Source organism: Pollicipes pollicipes, unplaced genomic scaffold (genome assembly GCF_011947565.3).
Source record: "Pollicipes pollicipes isolate AB1234 unplaced genomic scaffold, Ppol_2.1 Scaffold_4740;HRSCAF=5597_pilon_pilon_pilon, whole genome shotgun sequence".
Taxonomy (NCBI): Eukaryota; Metazoa; Arthropoda; class Thecostraca; order Pollicipedomorpha; family Pollicipedidae; genus Pollicipes; species Pollicipes pollicipes.
Genome location: NW_023596545.1, coordinates 14,075,661 through 14,091,483, shown reverse-complemented (window position 1 = coordinate 14,091,483; position 15,823 = coordinate 14,075,661). Strand labels below are relative to the sequence as shown.

Here is a 15,823-nt window from a genome sequence, read left to right as displayed (position 1 = left end):
GGACTGTGTCGGGGAAGCAATATCTCATTTGGGAGCTTTTTCAATGTAGTGTGTCCGGGCTCGGGCTTGATGTTTTGCTTGTGCGTTCTGGAAGTCATGCAGCTGCCTGATATTACCAGTCTAAAACCGTCGATAATGCGATGCGCTTGTAATTGGTTGATTCTGAGCTTATCTAAAATAGCCTTAGAGGTTCCTGACACCGTCTTTTGCAACATAAACATCATGACATCACGACCAGCTGGTCGGAATGCAACAGCTGGCAACGATTTTAGTTTTACACTCATTGAGTCGTAAGACACATCTGCGCCGTAGTTGTCGCTCGTAATTTCAGAACACAGTGCGCTTAATTTAGGCTTTGTTGTTTTGAAGCTATCAGCTAGGTGCACGCGAGAGGTGTGAACCGCGTTGGACCAAGTCTGTTCTGGGAACGAGCGGAGGAAAAGTGTCAGGTAATTAATGCCTGTCTGAAAATGCGCATCAGCGGTGTGGAGAACTTAATGAGATACCTGACGCACTGGCTCGGGTTGCTCCCTTTCACACCCAATAATACTGTCAACGAACCCTCACACTGCGTCTTTTGTTAAGCTTGGTATGAGTGACAAGTTTTAGCCCTACGGTTGAGCATTTGGGATCTTGAGGGTTGTCCCCTTGCCAGTCATTATAATTGAGTACAGGTGTGCCACAGTCACAATTTTGGTTTAGGGGCCAAGGCTGAAGGTAATGAGATACAAAATTGAGAATGCCACTGATAAGAAATATGGTGCATGCTAATGTTAAAGGCAGTCTGTACTGCTATTTTAAAATGATGCTAGACACTTTTTTGGTGTGATATGTCAAGACCAGTATGCTCAGTTCACTTACAATGTTCATTGTTTTGGTTATTCTTTGTTGATTGCTCATCCAGGTAGCTAACATGGCATTGATATCAGAGGGATGCAAGGGATGTTTGGTCAAAGACCAATCTTCATGTACAACCTTATGGAGGCAGTGCTATTTTTATTATGCTGAGGGTTTGCAGGATGATGGGGCTGTTACTTTTACCTCTTGTGATACACCAAAACATTACATTTACTGGTTTGCGATCAGCAGGAAGTGCAAGGAAGGTATGGATTTTCCTCATGGAGTGCATGTCCTGATGGCAGTAACTTCATGTCCTGGTAAAATACATGTCCTGCATGGTAGTAACTTCAGCATTGCTGCCACATCTTCAGCTTATGTATCCCATAAATTTCAGTGCTCAAAGTGCAGCGCAACATCATCACCAGTTTTAGCCCAAAGGCAAGAAATCCTCCAAAGCACTATGATATTAGGTAGCTTCATGCAAAAGACTCCAAAAACATTTTTCATCACAAAAAGTAATTCAAAAATTCATGCAGTTTTCCTTCACAATAGGTTGTTTGATGCATGCAAGTAAGGCATATTATACACGGGTGCGAAATAGGTGTTTGATGCAGTAGGCAATTTTTTTAGACCTAGGTTTATGCATGCATGCATTTTTATGCACACTCACATTCTGGAAAGCACCACTGGTTTGAATTTCTCATGTCATGGTGCATTCTCCATCTCTGCAGTACTTGTTTCTGTCATATGAGAAGCATGAAACCTATCACCACTTTTCCATGAGACAGCCATTCCATTGTGATAGAGAAATATCCATAATTTTATATTGATTTGCCCTGTCATACATGTGTACTCACATGGGTCTGATGTGTAGTCACATACCATGCTCTTAAACACACATTTGAACATTTTTCCAAGCTATTTTGGAATGCTTATTAAGTTTTTGATTAGTTATTCATGATTGTCATCAGTCTTTTAATATTCAGCTACTTGGGCCGCGCTGCATGACCTTTAGCAGTCGATGCGCCCTAAAACCCCAAATCATCATCATACTTGGGCAGCAGGGATATCAACATTTTTCATGCTATCATGCCCTCACACAGTGTAAATTACCTATTGTTTTTCTGCTTTCTCAGTATCAGCCAATCAGTATCCAGCAGGTGGTGGTCAACCCAGCACCTAGGTGCCTGAGGCTTGCCAAATTGACCAGGTAGGTCGGATGTCAGGGTTTGGTGTCAGAAGGTCATGGATTAACAGCCAACAAATTGTCTGTGTGGAAGCCAACTAAAAGGCCAGAATTCAGGTGGCATGAATGTGTATATCTCCTGCATACCCTACTAGAGGAATTTTGGAATGCTTGTTATATCTGGCTTGATGCTCTGTCTTATCATCACCTGCCTGGTTATGACAGTTGCCACACCTGTTCGGGCCCTACAGAGATGTGTTAACTATTCACCAATGTTCTTGCTGTAGATATGTTAAAAAGGGATGCATACTGTATAAGACATCAAGCCAAACAAAGTAACATAAGTCTTATGAGTGTTGATTGCTGACATTTGTTTTTGTCATGTGTATTCACTGCTGCATGACACCTAACTTCCTGATTTTTCATACACAACAAAACAATTTTTACCCATTATGTACTCCTACAGAGCATCAAGCTTAAATAAGGCCAAGTGTTCCAATACTCATTGTTAGATCACAGTAATTTCCTATTTACCCTTCATTACTGGAACCTTGAAAGCCTGCCCTGACATGCCAAGGACTAGGTGAGTGTTTATGATAGAATTAATCAGTGCTGTTTTGGCAACACCTCATGTTGTATACAATCTCATGTTAAGTGTGTGGTGAAGATGTTGAGTATAATATTGAAATGGTGCTGTTATCAGGGTTTTATCATGGATTAAAATTGTTGCCTGTCCATCATGGGAGGCTGTTTAATGTAAACATTGGCATGGCTGACATGGACTGCTGTAATTTGTTAATGCAGTAGTTGAAATGAGTGCTGACATGGTATGGTAGGGTATGGTTAACCTGCGGATATGTTTTTGGAGGCATCCTTATTTGTTTTGTGTCATGTTGCAATGCAGAGTCCATGTTGTCATTTATGGTAAATAAGAAAAAAGTCCATGAAGTGCTCCTGCTCAATCATACCTAATGTGTGCTCTCATATGTGGTGTTTTAGAGCAGGCGTGCCCAGTGACCCCCACCAGGCGGCAGTCTGCTGCTGTGCGCGGCGTGCCTCTGTGACTGATGTGTGCCCTGCTGCTGCCGCGACCCGTTCCTGTGCACGGAGCGCCTCCGTGACTGGTGTGTGCCCCGCTGCCGCCAGCGCGATGAGCAAGCAGGCGGAGAGCTGCAGCATGCCCAAGGAGAAGTGGGCTGGCCGGCTGGAGCGTGTGCACGTCAGCAGGTCGGACATGAATCGGCTCATCATGAACTACCTGGTGACCGGTGAGCAGCGGCACGGACCACGCCGTGCCACACCCAGGGAGGCAGCCGACGACGGACTGTGGGCCTCACCAGCCAGCCACAGCTGGGCTCCGAGTCGGGGTCAGCTCCCTATCACTGCTCTCTGGGGCTCGCCAGTCGGGGCCGCGTTGGGGTGGTTGCGTATTACCGCTATCTGGGCTCACCAGTCGGGGCCGGGTTGGGGTGGCTGCTTATTACCGTTATCTGGGGCTTGTCAGTCAGCGGTGGGTCGAGGTGGCTCCCTCTCACCGCTCTCTAGTTCTCGCCAGTCAGTGACGGGTCGAGGTGGCTCCTTCTTACCTCTCTAGTTCTCGCCAGTCAGTGACGGGTCGGGGCTGCTCCCTCTCACCGCTCTCTAATTTTCGCCAGTCAGTGACGGTCGGGGCGGCTCCCTCTCATCGCTTTCAGTGTGTTGCACCGTACGCTGTCATGAGCTATGTTGCGATACGCGAGGGATCACTGTTGACGCGCTTAATTGCGCGGTGGAGCCGCGTGGCCTCAAGACAGTGTTTGGTTAGTTTTGAAACGCATGAAGCCACTGAGGTGACTGACAGTGACCACAATCGCTTTGTTTGCAATAAAATCACACGTGCAGAGGGCGGAACGCACTTATCATTGGATCGGGTGGAATAAATTCATTTAATTGTTTCTTGCTACAGGGGTAAAGTTCATCATAAGGCGAAAGGGAACAACTTTCATCTAATAACAAATTCCACTTGACCCTGGTAATACTTGTTTGAAGAGAACATATAAATTTGACGTCTTGGACGTGCACACTGATAATGCTTCAACATGGAGGCCAGCTCAAATTCACATTGAAATGACAGCATTGGCAACAGCATACAGCATTGGACATATAGGATCTTGCATTGAGCGCAGATGATCCCTGAACTGCGCACCTGGGGCGGGGGAGACCTACGATCCACACCTCGGCCAGTGTCTAGATGGGCTGACTACGGCACATATCCCTGAATGCAGCAGAATGCAGCGGTTGAATGCCGTCCGTTTCAGAGGGATTCAAGGAAGCTGCCGAGAAGTTTTCTCTGGAATCGGGGGTGGCCTCTGAGGTGGACCTGGCGTCTCTCGATGATCGCATCAGGTAAGCGGCACTCCCTCGTGCCCCCGTGTGTGGTGTCACTGACGGACGGACCGTCAGCGGTCGCCCGAAGTGTCGGCATGGCGCCTCCTGGCCAGGCCGGTGGGACAGCGTGCCTGGTATCGTGGTACGCTGATTGCACCCGCTTCCCGGCGCGGTATGCCAGGCGTGGCGTCTGAGCACGCGTTGTGCGAGATTTTGTACGTGGGCCGTTAGGTTGTGCCCGGAGGGATTGCTTGTCGGTCATTCGGAATGCTTGCGACAGCTGCAGCAGGATAATGTAAAACAGTCGCGTACGTCTTCCTCAAGCCAAATGTTTGTCTTGTGCCCGGAGTAAGTGATACCCATTCCGAGAGAGTTCCGAGAGAGTATCCCAAGACGGAAGATCCTCCTGCTACCTCACCGCCAGTGTTCCCCGATCGATCTGCCCAGATCACGCCACAATCGGTAGCCGAATTTTTCCGGCATGTGTCGAAGAGTGACGCGCTCCCGTCACACTCGTCCACTGGTGACCGTCCGCGGTGGCCACCCAGCAGCGATGGCACCTGCAGTGGCCACCCACCAGTGATGCGGTCCGCGGTGGCCACCCACCAGCGACGGCACCTGCAGTGGCCACCCACTGGTGACCGCCCGCGGTGGCCACCCAGCAGCGACGGCACCTGCAGTGGCCACCCACTAGTGATGCGGTCCGCGGTGGCCACCCACCAGCGACGGCACCTGCAGTGGCCACCCACCGGTGACGCGGCCCTCGGTGACCACCCACCAGCGACGGCACCTGCAGTGGCCACCCACCGGTGACGCGGCCCTCGGTGACCACCCACCAGCGACGGCACCGCAGGGCCACCCACCGCGAACGCGGCCCCTCGGTGACACCCACCAGCGCGAGGCACCTGCAGTGGCCACCCACCGGTGACGCGGCCCTCGGTGGCCACCCACCCGCGACGGCACCTGCAGTGACCACCCACTGGTGACCGCCCGCGGTGGCCACCCACCAGCGACGGCACCTGCTGTGACCACCCACCAGTGATGCGGTCCGCGGTGGCCACCCACCGGTGACGGCACCTGCAGTGACCACCCACCGGTGACGGCACCTGCAGTGACCACCCGCTGGTGACGGGACGCGTGGTGGCCACCCACCGGTGACGGGCCCCGCAATGGCCACCCACCGGTGAAGGGCCCCGCAATGGCCACCCACCGGTGACGGGGCCCGCAGTGGCCACCCACCGGTGACGGGCCCCGCAATGGCCACCCACCGGTGAAGGGCCCCGCAATGGCCACCCACCGGTGACGGGCCCCGCATGGCCACCCACCGGTGACGGGCCCGCAGTGGCCACCCACCGGTGACGGGCCCCGCAATGGCCACCCACCGGTGAGGGCCCCGCAATGGCCACCCACCGGTGACGGGCCCCGCAGTGGCCACCCACCGGTGACGGGGCCCGCAGTGGCCACCCACCGGTGACGGGGCCCGCAGTGGCCACCCACCGGTGGCGGGGCCTGCAGTGGCCACCCACCAGTGACGGCACCTGCAATGGCCACCCACCGGTGACGGGCCCCGCAGTGGCCACCCACCGGTGAAGGGCCCCGCAGTGCGCCGCCGCGTGCTCTCCCGGCGGCCGGTGACGCCTCGTTGACGTCTGCGCCACAGGATCCGGGACGCTATCCGCGAGGGGCGCATCTCGGACGCGACGGACGTGGTCAACAAGCTGCACCCGGAGCTGCTGGACAGCGACCGCTACCTCTACTTCCACCTGCAGGTGCGCCGCGGCGACCCGCCACCCGCGCCACCAGCTGCGGCTGGGGCGGTTGGAAGGGGAGTGGAGCGGGATTTAGTCGTGACTGGGTAGATGACATGAGGTATTTCGATGCTGGTGGTTGTGGGGAGACGCATTCGGCAGAAGGGTATTGTGGAGGTTTAGAGACCCGGGAATCGTTTCGCTTTCTTGTTCATTGTATCCTGTGGCCTCTCACTCGCGTGAGCTCAGACTGACTGGATTGGTATAGGCCGTACACTGTCTTGGTTCACGAGTGTTCAGTCTATTGCATTTCCAGTAGCTATTGTGTGATAGTATAATGGTCATGTGTTCTGCCTTGTCCGTTTGATTGCTACCACAGTATCTTCAAGTATCTAACCGGGTGAGGTCCCTATGCGTGGACCCAAATGTTCGCACCACGTGGTGAAAAATATCGCCAAGCTGCCGAGCAGCCAGAGAACTCTCAACCAAAGCTGAACTATCTGAAAAACAGCCTTCCGAAACACTGGCTCTCGGCTTTCACAGTCTCTTGTCGAATATCCTCGCTAAGCCGGTCTCAGGACAAGGTGGCGTGGTGGCCTGGTATGGCCCGTTAACGGACGTGTCTGTCTCTGCAGCAGCAGCATCTGATCGAGCTGATCCGCGACGGCCGCGTGGAGGAGGCGCTGAGGTGAGCTGCGGCGACATTGGCATGCATCACCGCAGTGGTCCGATCACTGTACCGCCGGATCTGCAGCGGTCCCATCAGTATACCGCCGGATCTGCAGTCGTCCCATCACTATACCACCGGATCTGGAGTGGTCCCATCACTATAGCACCGGATCTGCAGTGGTCCGATCAGTATACTGCCGGATCTGCATTGGTCCCATCACTATACCGCCGGATCTGCAGTGGTCCCATCACTATACCGCCGGACCTGAAGTGGAGGCGAGCACCCCAAACGGCCGGCGCCGCAATCTGGGCTAGGCTTTCAAAGCAATCGTTTAGGTGCCTCCCTTTCTGACGCCACCCCGCCCTGCGCGCGGCCCAGCCGGCCGTCCCTGCCGGGGAGTTGCTGCCATCTGTGACGCCGTCCCACTCCGTGCGGCAGCTTCGCTCAGCAGAGCCTGGCCGAGCGGGGCGAGGAGAACACTGAGGTGCTGACAGAGCTGGAGCGCACGCTGGCTCTGCTCGCTTTTGAGGACCCGGCCAACTGCCCCTTCGGCGACCTGCTGAACGCCTCGCACCGGCAGAAGGTAGACGGCGCGAGATGGAGGGAAATGCCCTCGCTGAGTTGGAGGGGTTGTTCGGCGTCCACACGCCTGCGCTCCGTGGCTCGTTGCGGCACGGATCTATGTAGCAGATGGGAAATAGTCGTTGTTTGGGCGAATGATACGTCGTAGCCCTGGTTTTGCTGAGTCGTTCGAGCCGCGCTTGGTGGAGGCCCGACGATGTGACCAAAGTACAGGACAGCGATTGAGCGTGTATGTGTGCCAATGTCGGGCGTATTGGCCGTTCGTTGTGGTTAAATTGTTGCTTCAATTTTGGGCAGAAGCCTGGTGAGCTACAGCTTTACGTTCCACGACGTTCAACCGTCACATAACCCGAGCGGGTGATACTATGAAGCTGATGGCGACGACTGAATGCACGCGCAAACTTGCTTGTCGCCCCGAGGCATCGCTGGGGCTCGCACGCGATTTCTTTCGGTTGGAATCAGGGGTGGAGTGAGCAGAAGAAAACAACTGATAAGGCCCTGCGGCCTATTTCTGTCCGTTGAGGCACCGGGGTGGCCAAATATGGCCGCCGTTTTCTATATCAGCCGCCTTTCGCCGGCCGTTTTTTTTGGTTCCGCTCATCCCACCGGAAAATGACTGCACGGGCTATCTTAAGCCTCCTGGTGTAAACGCTTTGTTCGCCGTTAACACTACTCTCCAGAGAAGCTGCAAAATGCACATTTGAGCATCGGATTGGCTAGTGGCGGCAGAACTGCAGTAACTTCCGATCGTGGCCTCCAGGTGGCGAGTGAGCTGAACGCGGCGATCCTGCGCCAGGAGAGCTCCGCTGACCCGACCACCCGCCTGGAGACGCTGCTCAAGCTGCTGCTTTGGGCGCAGATGCAGCTGGACCAGAAGAAGATGCGCTTCCCGCGCATGACCGACCTCGCCAGCGGCACGCTGGACGACTGAGCGTCGGTCACCAGCGTCAGCTGTGGCGACGGTCGGCGGACCGCGGGCGACCCCGAGCCTGGCGCGGGCGGTGGCGGGCGGGCCGGCTCGGTCGACGCTACGGGGCGGGAGCGCCGACAGCTGCCGCGAGCAGGCCCGGGCCGCGCTGCTTACTGTCGCCTCCGACGGCCTTCTGCTCGGTCGCGCCGGGGCGAGGAGCCACCGTCACATTAGCGTTGTGGGGGTCCGGACGGTGGCGGCGGCCGATACAGGCCACGGTACACGTTGCTGGTAACCTGTGGACGCCGCCAACTGCCGTTGGAGACGACCTCGAGGCCACGGGCACCAGTGGACGCCTCTGGCTGGAGGAGAGCAGCAGCGGGGGCCCCGTCCGGCCGGGCAGGCGGCGTGCTTTATCTGTCCGGACGGCGGTGTGACTGTCCCGCGGAGGTCCTGCCGTGGCGCACATTGAGGACGCATTGTGACAGAGAAGTGGAAACAGCAGCAGCGCATGGCCACTGATAGCTTTATATCGTGTACATAAATGATGTAAATAGTGCACCGGTGAAGAAAATAAATATTATATTTAAGTGGGGATTTCGTGTACGTCTTGCCTATATCTGGCGGCGAAGGAATCTGGCTGGCCCACTGAGGGTTCTAGAGACCGGTCAGTGTCATGACTACATAAACTAGCAGTCACTTGTCACGTCATCTGGGCCGTTACAATGCAGGGGAACGGCTATCCGTACCAGGAACCGCCCGGCGCCTGGTCATGCACGAGCTTCGTTCCCAAGAATCGTAGGCTGGTGGATGGGTGGAGATCAGAAGATTTCTAGTGGGGAGCACGGGCTTTCGGTGTCCACCATCTGGGTAGAGAGGGAAGAAAAGATGGACGACACCTATCCTACATCTGCCACCGCCGGCGCTGGGCGAGATCGGGTCCAGTTCCGGCGGTGGCAGGCGTAAGGTAGTTATGTCGCCTCCTCTTGGCTAATTTTCTCTTCCCCCTCTTCACACCTGGCGATGGCAAACGCTGAAAGTTCGTGCCCTCGACTCGACTCCTGATCTTCGCCTATTCACCAGCCTTCAAGTCTTCAGCAGCAAACGGGGTCACCGTATGTAGGCTCAAATGTTATATGTCTGCTCCTCAGTGTAGTCCCCTGCATGACTGCGGTGATCTGACAGCTTCGTGGCGTCATCATCCTGCTGCATCCGACCTGAAGCCCGTAATTACGCCAGCTGATTATGAGGCAGTTGCACAAGATGCGTAAATACACGCAATATGAGATATCCGCGTCTGGGTTGGACTGCATCCCGTCCGCCCGCCTCCCCTGGTACCAAGCGCAAAATTGACCGGATATTGACCCATTGAGCAATCGCATTGCAGCTCTTGAAAAAAGCATGCTGGATGACGGTCTACGGCGCTCTTGGAGGTATACTGGATGGTTGGTCTGTGTACCATATAGAGTGGTAGGCAGCGCTTATTGAAGCAGGGCTCAGCAGTCGTTTTGGTCATCAGCCCTCCAGTGCTTCAGCGCTCTCAGCTGGGCTCATGTTCGAAACGTCTGTTCATCCCTCTGCTGTATTACGCGTCTCTTCTGGAGCTGGACCACATTGAAATTTAAGAACGCCCGCCATGCCAAGGGGCAAACCCGTCACGCCGGGGAGAGGCCTCGTCATGCCGAGGGTGGCCCCGTAATGCAGAGGGAGACTCCGTGATGCAGAGGGCGAGATGCAGAAGGCGGGACCTCCCAGCACGCCGATGGGAGGTCCCGCCTTGCCGAGGGGAGGCCCCTCCATGCCGAGGCAGAACATTCCTCAAATCAAAACAACAGCCTCTGAGGCGCGTAGGAGAAAATATGCCACCCGTGGGAGGCCCGAGATGGCTAACATCACGCCCTTTTGGTCGACAGGAGGGCCCAGACGATTCAAACTGGGTCCCGCGACAAACATGGTAAGCCCCGACGGCCCAAGCGGAGTCACCGGTTACAAAGACCGCAGTTGCGCACATTGCGCGCAAAACCGCTGACGCTATTCGTAGTTGAAATTGTACCTCCCCAATCATTTGGTAGAACTGGCCAGCTTAGCGTCGTTTTGTAGTTTTGATAGATATGCTATATTACCTTACATCAATGGAGTTAGTATGTCGTTTTATCTGGTGCATTGAAGGCCATTCTTTGTTTTTGGTGCGCGAATACAGGATTTGGGATGATTAAGTGCTATTGTCCGGTGAACATGACAATTGAAGCACCCTGGAGCACATCACAAATGCATCAGCCAAACCTATCGGCCGAGCGCGTGCGGACCGCATGGTCTTATCCGAGCAAGAGCAGATCCTATGGCCATATCCAGAGTAGCTCATTCGACTCTCATGGACCAGATGACGAGGTAACGTGACTAGCAACAACCAATCATTCATTAAAACAAGCACAAAAGCTTAATAAATAAAACACCCTTATATATTTTTTCCATCTGATGTAAACATCACGCACTAACAGAGCGGCGGATTGACGATAACACTTTCCTTCCGCCCCCCCCCCCCCCCCCTCCCTCTGCACACACACAAACGCACGCACGCACAGACACCACGCCGACAATGTTCAGAGTCGACCGGCCGCCTCCCCCGCCGGCTCCTCAAGCAGGTCATCGTCCAGCAGAATTTGACCGAGCACGCCGGCGCGGAAGCCGCGCACCATGTGGAGGGCAGCGCCGTGCGTGTCGGGCCGGCGCACCACCGCCCCGCGCGCCACGTCCCGGACGCGCTGGAAGCGCCCGCGCGCCGCCGCGCTCTCAGCCAGCAAGCGCGCCACGTCATCAGTCGGCGCCGCCACCGCCATGTGCGACACGTAGGCGTGGTTGCCGCGCCTGTTCAGCCAGTAGAGCAGGTAGTCGGCGAGAAGGTGCGGTCCGACCAGGTGGTCTTGCAGGGCGGCGCAGAGCGCCAGCCGCAGGCCGGCCTCTGGCGGGCTGAGCCGCGGCTCCAGCACGCCCGGCGTGTCGCGCACGTAGATCAGCGGTCGCTCCGACACCTTGACGCGCGTCGTCACCGAACGGGTGACGCCGGCACGCGGGCCCACCGCCGCGGCGGCGGCGCGACGCAGGTGCAGGCCACGCAGCGCGTTGATCAGCGACGACTTGCCGACGTTGGGCACGCCCACCACCATGCAGTTGAACTCGCGCGGGTCGGCGCGCGCCGCCCGCTCCGAGCCCGTTATGACCGCAGACAGCCTGCGAGCCAGCGAGCGCAAGCCGGCGTCCGCCTGGTCTCGGCAGCAGGCGAACACGGGGGCGTCGCCAGCGCCGTCACGCGCCATCCGCGCCGCCACGCGCCGCTGGTCCTCCTTCGTCACCAGGTCGGCCTTGTTGAGCACCAGCAGGCGCGGCCGGGCCGCCAGCGCCTGCTCGAAACGCGCATTGCGACCCGAGAAGGGCACGCGCGCATCATGCACCTCGATGACGGCGTCGACGGCCCGCAGCTTGGCCTCCATCTGGTGCCAGCCGGTGCGCATGTGGCCGGGGAACCAGCGCAGGCTCTCCGCCGGCGGCGGGTCGTACTGGTGGCGCACGCGCAGGCCGGCCACCGTCAGGTGGCGGCGCGGCAGCAGGACGGGATGGGCGGCGACCAGCCAGCTGATCCTCACACAGCAGTTCATGACCGCAGGCTGACCAAGGTGACACTGGCTGGTTCAAGTGGCTATCTGGACCACACATGGGCAGCAGCTGCATGGCTGACAGGCATGCTGGTAAACAGATCAGAACAGATATATCTTAAATCTTAAGTGGTTTCCTTTTGCCAATTTTTCTCACTGCCTGGTGCCTTGAGACTTCTGAAACTACAGGAGGTTAAGATCAGAAAATGAAGACGAACATTCAAGCTCTATGCCAACTGTGCTGTATGTTGAACAATGTCATTAACTGAATGTGGCATGGACTCAGCAGCATGCTGCACCATTATCTTTTAATCATCACTAATTTGTTCTCTGATAAGCATGGTACTACTTGCATCTGCAAATAATTCAACCTTTTATATTTTAGCAAATTTATCTGCATTTTATGCATAATTTCCAGTCCACTTAAATATTGTGACAATGCAGGATTATGGTTCATGATTTTATTAATGGTAAATTAATCTAATATTTGCACTTCTTATTTTCACCATGCTCATGGTCACCTGAACCCATGGGGTTGTCAAGGAAACATTTATATTTCTGATCACATCAGCTGAAATATTAATACCCAGGTCATGCATGTGGCCCATGGTCAGGGGTAGTGCCGCATGTTTTGAGTTAGAGGGGCGGGACATTCCAGGTGGGCTTCTCGACTGCTGGACAAAATGGGGCCTACCTGCAGGTGCACCAGGATGGGAGGGGGAGGGGGGGGGGGCTCTTGGGCAGTGTCCCAGCCCATGGAAAGGAGCACAGCATGCAATATCCCTTGCAAATTATTTTAAAAATTGGCACAGAACCTGTTAAGTATGCAGCAAAGGGACCCTAACCTAAAGCAGTGGCTGGGTTTCAGAAGATGGTCTCCTGATGCACAGATGGGCCTCCTAATCCTTTGCATAGAAAGTGGCCTGATGCATAGATGGGCCTAAGAACAGGATGCTTCAGATTTACAAATGAGCCTCCAAATCTACCCAAGGAGATTATCCCCAAACAAGGCACCATCAGCTGAAACTGAGGCCTTCTGATGATGCGTGAAAATGATGCATGAAAAGGCCCATTCCAGAGACAGAACCTCCTAAATATAGAGGCTGTCTCCTAACCTAGGGCAGGGGCATTCTAGTTTATCATGTTGGTGCTCCAGGCCAGCAAATGGAGCTCCTTAATGGAACATTGGGTCTCCTGATATGGAGCATGGACTACCTCATCCACAAAGATGGGACAATAATTATAAAAATGACCACTTGATGCACAAAAGGGTCCTCTGAGAAAAAGTTGTCACTCTCTAGCTCATTTATGTGGGGCCCCTTGTGCAGAAAAGCCAGGGGAATGGCACAATAGAATAATATTGAACCTCATTTTGAGTCATTCTCTATCTGCCCAACACAACTCCACAACAGTCCTCAGAAGGCAAACACACTTTCAACTAGACCAGAATCACCCACACATGACAAAATCACTGCTCTAGCTCATCAGCCATACTGATTCTGTAAGACATCATTCCAAGTGCCCAATAATGTCTCATGATGCCAGCTGACAGGGCACATTTTGACAATTTGCCTTCCAGTATCCCTAACCGAACTTCTAAAACTGATCCCTGATGTGAAACATGCTGAATGACAAGGAACCGATTTTCTGCCAGCTTAAATTACTCCTTTCCATTGAGTGAAGCAATTTTAAGCAGTCACTTCCTTAAGTTGCATTTGACACGTTGAGGCCAGAACCAGAACCGCTTTTTGTTATAATGTGAACCCGGCTTCGATTTTCTGCATCTCCCACTGGCTTCGCCGGCGTTGCGCGACGAATCCCATGCAATATTAATTTCAGTGGGTGCACGAAACATTCAGAAGACGTTCATCACCTTCATTTAGTTCTATGCACCCCAAAATGACATTAATCAGACCCCCTCTCACACTGACCACCCGGTCATTTCCCATCAACCCTCACGTAAATATGCGGACAGACATTGCCGGTCTAAAATACCGGCATAGAAAGAAGACACCCTTGTGCTCCAAAATGGCTCGTCTGATCGCCTTCATGTCTTCACCAATCGATTCCGTGCAACGAGGTGAGCATGTGGTAGGTACATGGAGACCTGACCGGAAGTCAAACACCTGAAAAATGCGAAGGAAAAAGTGCACATGCTAAGGAGGGCAGCCCGATCCCGGAGGCTATCGCAAAAGTCGTCGTTGGTTCGTATCGTTCAAAAATCACGAAATTTCACAAGCCCCGAAATCCTTGATTGCAGAAAATATAGTGCTCACAAGCAACTAAGCAGATCGCTGCCAAACCTCAACCATAAGATTCGCCATGTCTGATTCTCGCTTGCAGTCGAAAATTTGGTGACCCTAGGTCAGGTCAAAAGCCATCTAATTTTACAAAATCCAGCATTCTTACTTGCAGACAGCTCAGTTCTTAGAACCTAACGAGCCGATTGCTGCAAACCTTCACCATTGGATAAGCCATACCTGATATCCAATTACATTAAACATTTGGTGATCCGTAGTTGCGCTACATATCAAGAAGACGTACGCCGTTTTTTTTTGGGGGGGGGGGGGGTGTTCAAGCGCACGGGCAATTCCATAAGTTAATGTTTGTGGTGGTACACATCACAGTAATAACGTTTTTACATGCGTTTTGCTCAAATGCAAAATCTTTTTTGTAGTCTTTTTTGTCTGCAGTCGTCTTTTTTGGTGAGCAGATACGCAAAGAACACTGCCCATTACATATGTAACTTCCGGCACATTTGGGAAACATTAATACATTGATACGGTACGCCTACATTGATACGGCTACGCACAACACACACGGTGAAGCTCAACGTTCCCGTTGACTAAAACAGTGATGTCTTTTTCGTCATTTTTGCCACCGTTTGCTTCTAGAGCACGAACGTTGGTGACAGTCCATAGACAGGGTGCAGAACGCAGATCCTTGAGAAGGATTCTCAGGTCATGGATCTATCACAGCAGGACACTGGCTAAACCGGTCCGGCTCGATCAGGCCCATCGAGCCTGCTCTCACAGGCGGGCATGTCAGATCTACAGCAAACGTGACAACCGTGACCCAGGCTCAGTTCGATTCTGTGGACTTCTGAACAACTTAGAGCTATTAACCACAAGAGGCTGCCAAGGGGGCATGTGCATAATCACGTCATAATTGTTCGCACACCACACCCATTGACCTTTTCCTGACATGGGCAAGCCCACGGTTATTGGATCTACCAGCCGGACCAGCCGCGAGCCACCACGGCCACGACAGCGACACCATGCACGATCCAGCGCGTGACTTTCAGTAGAACACATCCGCGAAGGAGAGATGCAGGAAACAAACGACATTCCTATCATCATGAAGCCAGCCTAACCAAGTTGTACGTTTTATGGGGATTAAACATGCCACGAAGAGGCGAAATTAGTAAATGGTCCGATACTTGCGGCTTCAACAACGAATCAGGTATGACGCACTTAATAGTGGGGTTTCGCAGTAATCGGCGTGGTAGATTCAAAGAACTAAGTGGTCTGCAGGCAAGAATTTGGGAATTTGAAATTTGATTAATTTTGTGACCTGACCTAGGTTCATCAAATTGTCAAATGCAGGAAGTAATGGGGTATGGCTCATACAGTGGTGAAGGCTTGGCAACGACCGATGCAGTAGGTTCTGAGGTCTGAGTTGTCTGCTTTTGTATATGAAATTTTCCCGTCACGTTTTCTAGGTGTTTGACATCAGGTCAGGTCTCGATGCTACCGCTTCATGATTCATGTCATCGTACAGAATCGATTGGGGAAGGTCTCAAGCCGATCGGGCGAGCCGTTTCGGAGAACGAACGTGTCCTGCGTCATATGCCGGTTTCTAGACCCCACA

The 15,823-nt window shown here is 53.8% G+C and overlaps 2 protein-coding genes across 5 annotated transcripts; one reads left to right on the top strand and one right to left on the bottom strand.

Annotated features, from left to right (window-relative positions):
• Positions 1-354: 354 nt before the first annotated feature.
• On the top strand, positions 355-8,402 carry LOC119099443 (glucose-induced degradation protein 8-A homolog). Of its 2 annotated transcripts, XM_037222598.1 has the most exons (9): positions 355-449; positions 1,977-2,050; positions 2,493-2,609; positions 3,173-3,294; positions 4,324-4,411; positions 6,054-6,162; positions 6,777-6,829; positions 7,250-7,394; positions 8,154-8,402. In XM_037222598.1, the coding sequence occupies exons 3-9, from the start codon at positions 2,596-2,598 to the stop codon at positions 8,322-8,324; spliced, it is 702 nt and encodes a 233-aa protein (XP_037078493.1). In that variant the 5' UTR covers positions 355-449; positions 1,977-2,050; positions 2,493-2,595; the 3' UTR covers positions 8,325-8,402. The 2 variants fall into 2 exon arrangements, with proteins under 2 accessions (XP_037078493.1, XP_037078494.1); XM_037222599.1 differs by lacking the exon at positions 2,493-2,609.
• A 2,476-nt stretch (positions 8,403-10,878) lies between these two features.
• Positions 10,879-13,906, bottom strand: LOC119099200 (mitochondrial GTPase 1). Of its 3 annotated transcripts, none has more exons than XM_037222309.1 (2): positions 13,885-13,906; positions 10,879-12,136 (listed from the first exon to the last, which is right to left on the bottom strand). In XM_037222309.1, the coding sequence occupies exon 2, from the start codon at positions 11,954-11,956 to the stop codon at positions 10,904-10,906; it is 1,053 nt and encodes a 350-aa protein (XP_037078204.1). In that variant the 5' UTR covers positions 11,957-12,136; positions 13,885-13,906; the 3' UTR covers positions 10,879-10,903. The 3 variants fall into 3 exon arrangements, with proteins under 3 accessions (XP_037078204.1, XP_037078203.1, XP_037078205.1); XM_037222308.1 differs by lacking the exon at positions 13,885-13,906 and adding an exon at positions 13,827-13,880; XM_037222310.1 differs by lacking the exon at positions 13,885-13,906 and adding an exon at positions 13,827-13,878 and having other exon boundaries at positions 10,879-12,130.
• Between the last annotated feature and the right edge of the window lie 1,917 nt (positions 13,907-15,823).

What these genes read in the sequence shown, in the direction of transcription:
- LOC119099200 (XM_037222309.1), bottom strand. Translation starts at nt 11,956, where the DNA reads ATGAACTGCTGTGTGAGGATCAGCTGGCTGGTCGCCGCCCATCCCGTC.
- LOC119099443 (XM_037222598.1), top strand. An exon ending in TCTCTCGATGATCGCATCAG is followed by an intron (nt 4,412 to 6,053) that starts GTAAGCGGCACT and finishes TCTGCGCCACAG; the next exon opens with GATCCGGGACGCTATCCGCG. An exon ending in ACCTCTACTTCCACCTGCAG is followed by an intron (nt 6,163 to 6,776) that starts GTGCGCCGCGGC and finishes CTGTCTCTGCAG; the next exon opens with CAGCAGCATCTGATCGAGCT.